The sequence below is a fragment of the Sarcophilus harrisii genome, chromosome 1 (assembly GCF_902635505.1).
Source record: "Sarcophilus harrisii chromosome 1, mSarHar1.11, whole genome shotgun sequence".
Classification (NCBI taxonomy): Eukaryota; Metazoa; Chordata; class Mammalia; order Dasyuromorphia; family Dasyuridae; genus Sarcophilus; species Sarcophilus harrisii.
This window is the reverse complement of record NC_045426.1, coordinates 219,319,810-219,321,746: the sequence shown is the minus strand read 5'-3', so window position 1 is coordinate 219,321,746 and position 1,937 is coordinate 219,319,810. Positions and strand designations below refer to the sequence as shown.

General features: G+C 37.3%; 1 protein-coding gene across 1 annotated transcript; it reads left to right on the top strand.

The window, feature by feature from the left end:
* The first annotated feature begins 260 nt into the window (after window positions 1-260).
* LOC100925584 (olfactory receptor 2K2-like) lies at window positions 261-1,420 on the top strand. The gene is given in 2 exon segments (XM_012542673.3): window positions 261-474; window positions 477-1,420. Coding segments are annotated over 2 exon segments (942 nt in total). The 3' UTR covers window positions 1,205-1,420.
* Window positions 1,421-1,937: the final 517 nt, after the last annotated feature.

Here is a 1,937-nt window from a genome sequence, read left to right as displayed (position 1 = left end):
GTATGTCAGACATGGTAAATTGCAAAGACATGGAGACTGAAGAGGAAATTTTATGTGTAATGAAAAATAAGAAGGCAGTTTGATTGAACTGTAAAATGTATGGAATTTGAAACAAAACTTTGTTACTTAACAATCTTTGGGGATCAAATTATATGTAAGTTAGAGAAATAATCTTTGCTAAGGATAGAATTTACTGTCACTCAATTAAACATTATGAAATGTTCACCTCTTTCTATATCCACAGATAAAAGAGGAAAAACATGATAGAAGGAGAAAATCACACCATTTGGACCTATTTTGTTTTGGAGGGATTTTCTAAGTATCCAGAATTAGAGATGGTTCTTTTTGCATTCAGTCTGATAATGTACCTGATTATACTGCTTGGGAATAGTACTCTTATTGTAATCAGCATCCTGGATTTTCACCTTCCCACCCCCATGTATTTCTTCTTAGGGAACCTTTCCTTCATGGACATCTGCTCTATTCCTCCTCTATTCCAACTTTGCTAGTGAACTTGTTGGCCACAGAAAAAACGATCATCTTCTCGGGGTGTGTTCTGCAAATGTATCTCTCTCTTGCCATGGGGTCCACAGAGTGTGTCCTCTTGGCCGTGATGGCATATGACCGGTACGTGGTCATCTGTAACCCTTTGCGATACTCTATTGTCATGAATTAAAGGATCTGTGTGCAAATGGAAGCTGGATCGTGGATAACTGGTTGCCTCACAGCTCTCCTAGAAATAAGTTCTGCTCTACGAGTGCCTCTTTGTGGGAATGTGATTGATCATTTCACTTGTGAAATTCTTGCCATGCTAAAATTGGCCAGTAGCAGCTCCTTGTTCATGGACATGATTATGCTAGTGGTTGGCGTGCTTCTCCTTCCCATTCCCATGCTCTTAATTTGTATTTCCTATTTTTTCATCCTTTCTTCCATTTGGAGAATTAACTCAGCTGAGGGAAGAAACAAAGCTTTTTCTACTTGTGAAGCCCACTTGACAGTGGTGATTTTGTTCTATGGGGCTGCCCTGTCCATGTACCTCAAGCCCCCAACAACAAGTTCTCAAGAAACAGACAAAATCATTTTCTTAATTTATGGGGTGCTGACGCCCATGCTAAATCCCATCATCTATAGTCTGAGGAACAAGGAAGTCAAAGAGGCTGCAAAAAAACTATTTAAGAGAAATTCTCCTTTGTCACAAATATAAAAGATTCTGATTGGGTTAAGATCACTTCGTGCCTGCAGGAGTAGATCACTATAATATGGCTACTTTGAAGAACAGCAAAGAAAGTCATTTAGCACCTAACGCTCTGTCTTAGACTCTTTATTCTATGAGCTGATAGCAAATGAAGTCAGTTATTACAATATAAGAGACATATATTGTACTTGGAGGCACTATGATGTCATAGAATAAAATGCTGGATCTGGGATCAGGATCTCTGATTTGAATCAGGTGCTCGTGAGCTGTGCAATCTTGGGCAAGTCCCTTAATTCTTTTGGGTTTCAATTTTCTAATCTGTAAAGTGAGAGTAATAAAATCTATGCTACCTATCTCTCAGGTTGTTGTAAGGAAAGAACTTTATAAGGACCTAAGTGCTATTAAAATGTTCATTATTTAATAAATGGAATATTTGCTCAAACCCAGAATTCCACTGCATATGTATTGGTATCTTTTTTTTTCTATTTACTCTTTTTGTATTTTTCATTGATATAAGCTATTTGGTCTTTGTATCTGCCAATCCTTGTATTTCCTCCATTTAGAAAATACTTGTTCCTCAAAATTCACTAGTTTTAGGATGTCTTTTCCAATGAATTCAAGTAAAGTTATATTCTTTTTGCTTGACATTCAAGGTTTCCTACAGATTGCCACTAGGCTCCTTTATTTCATTCTCATTTGGCGACTTCATCAACTCCCAGGAATTCAATTATGATCTGTAGCC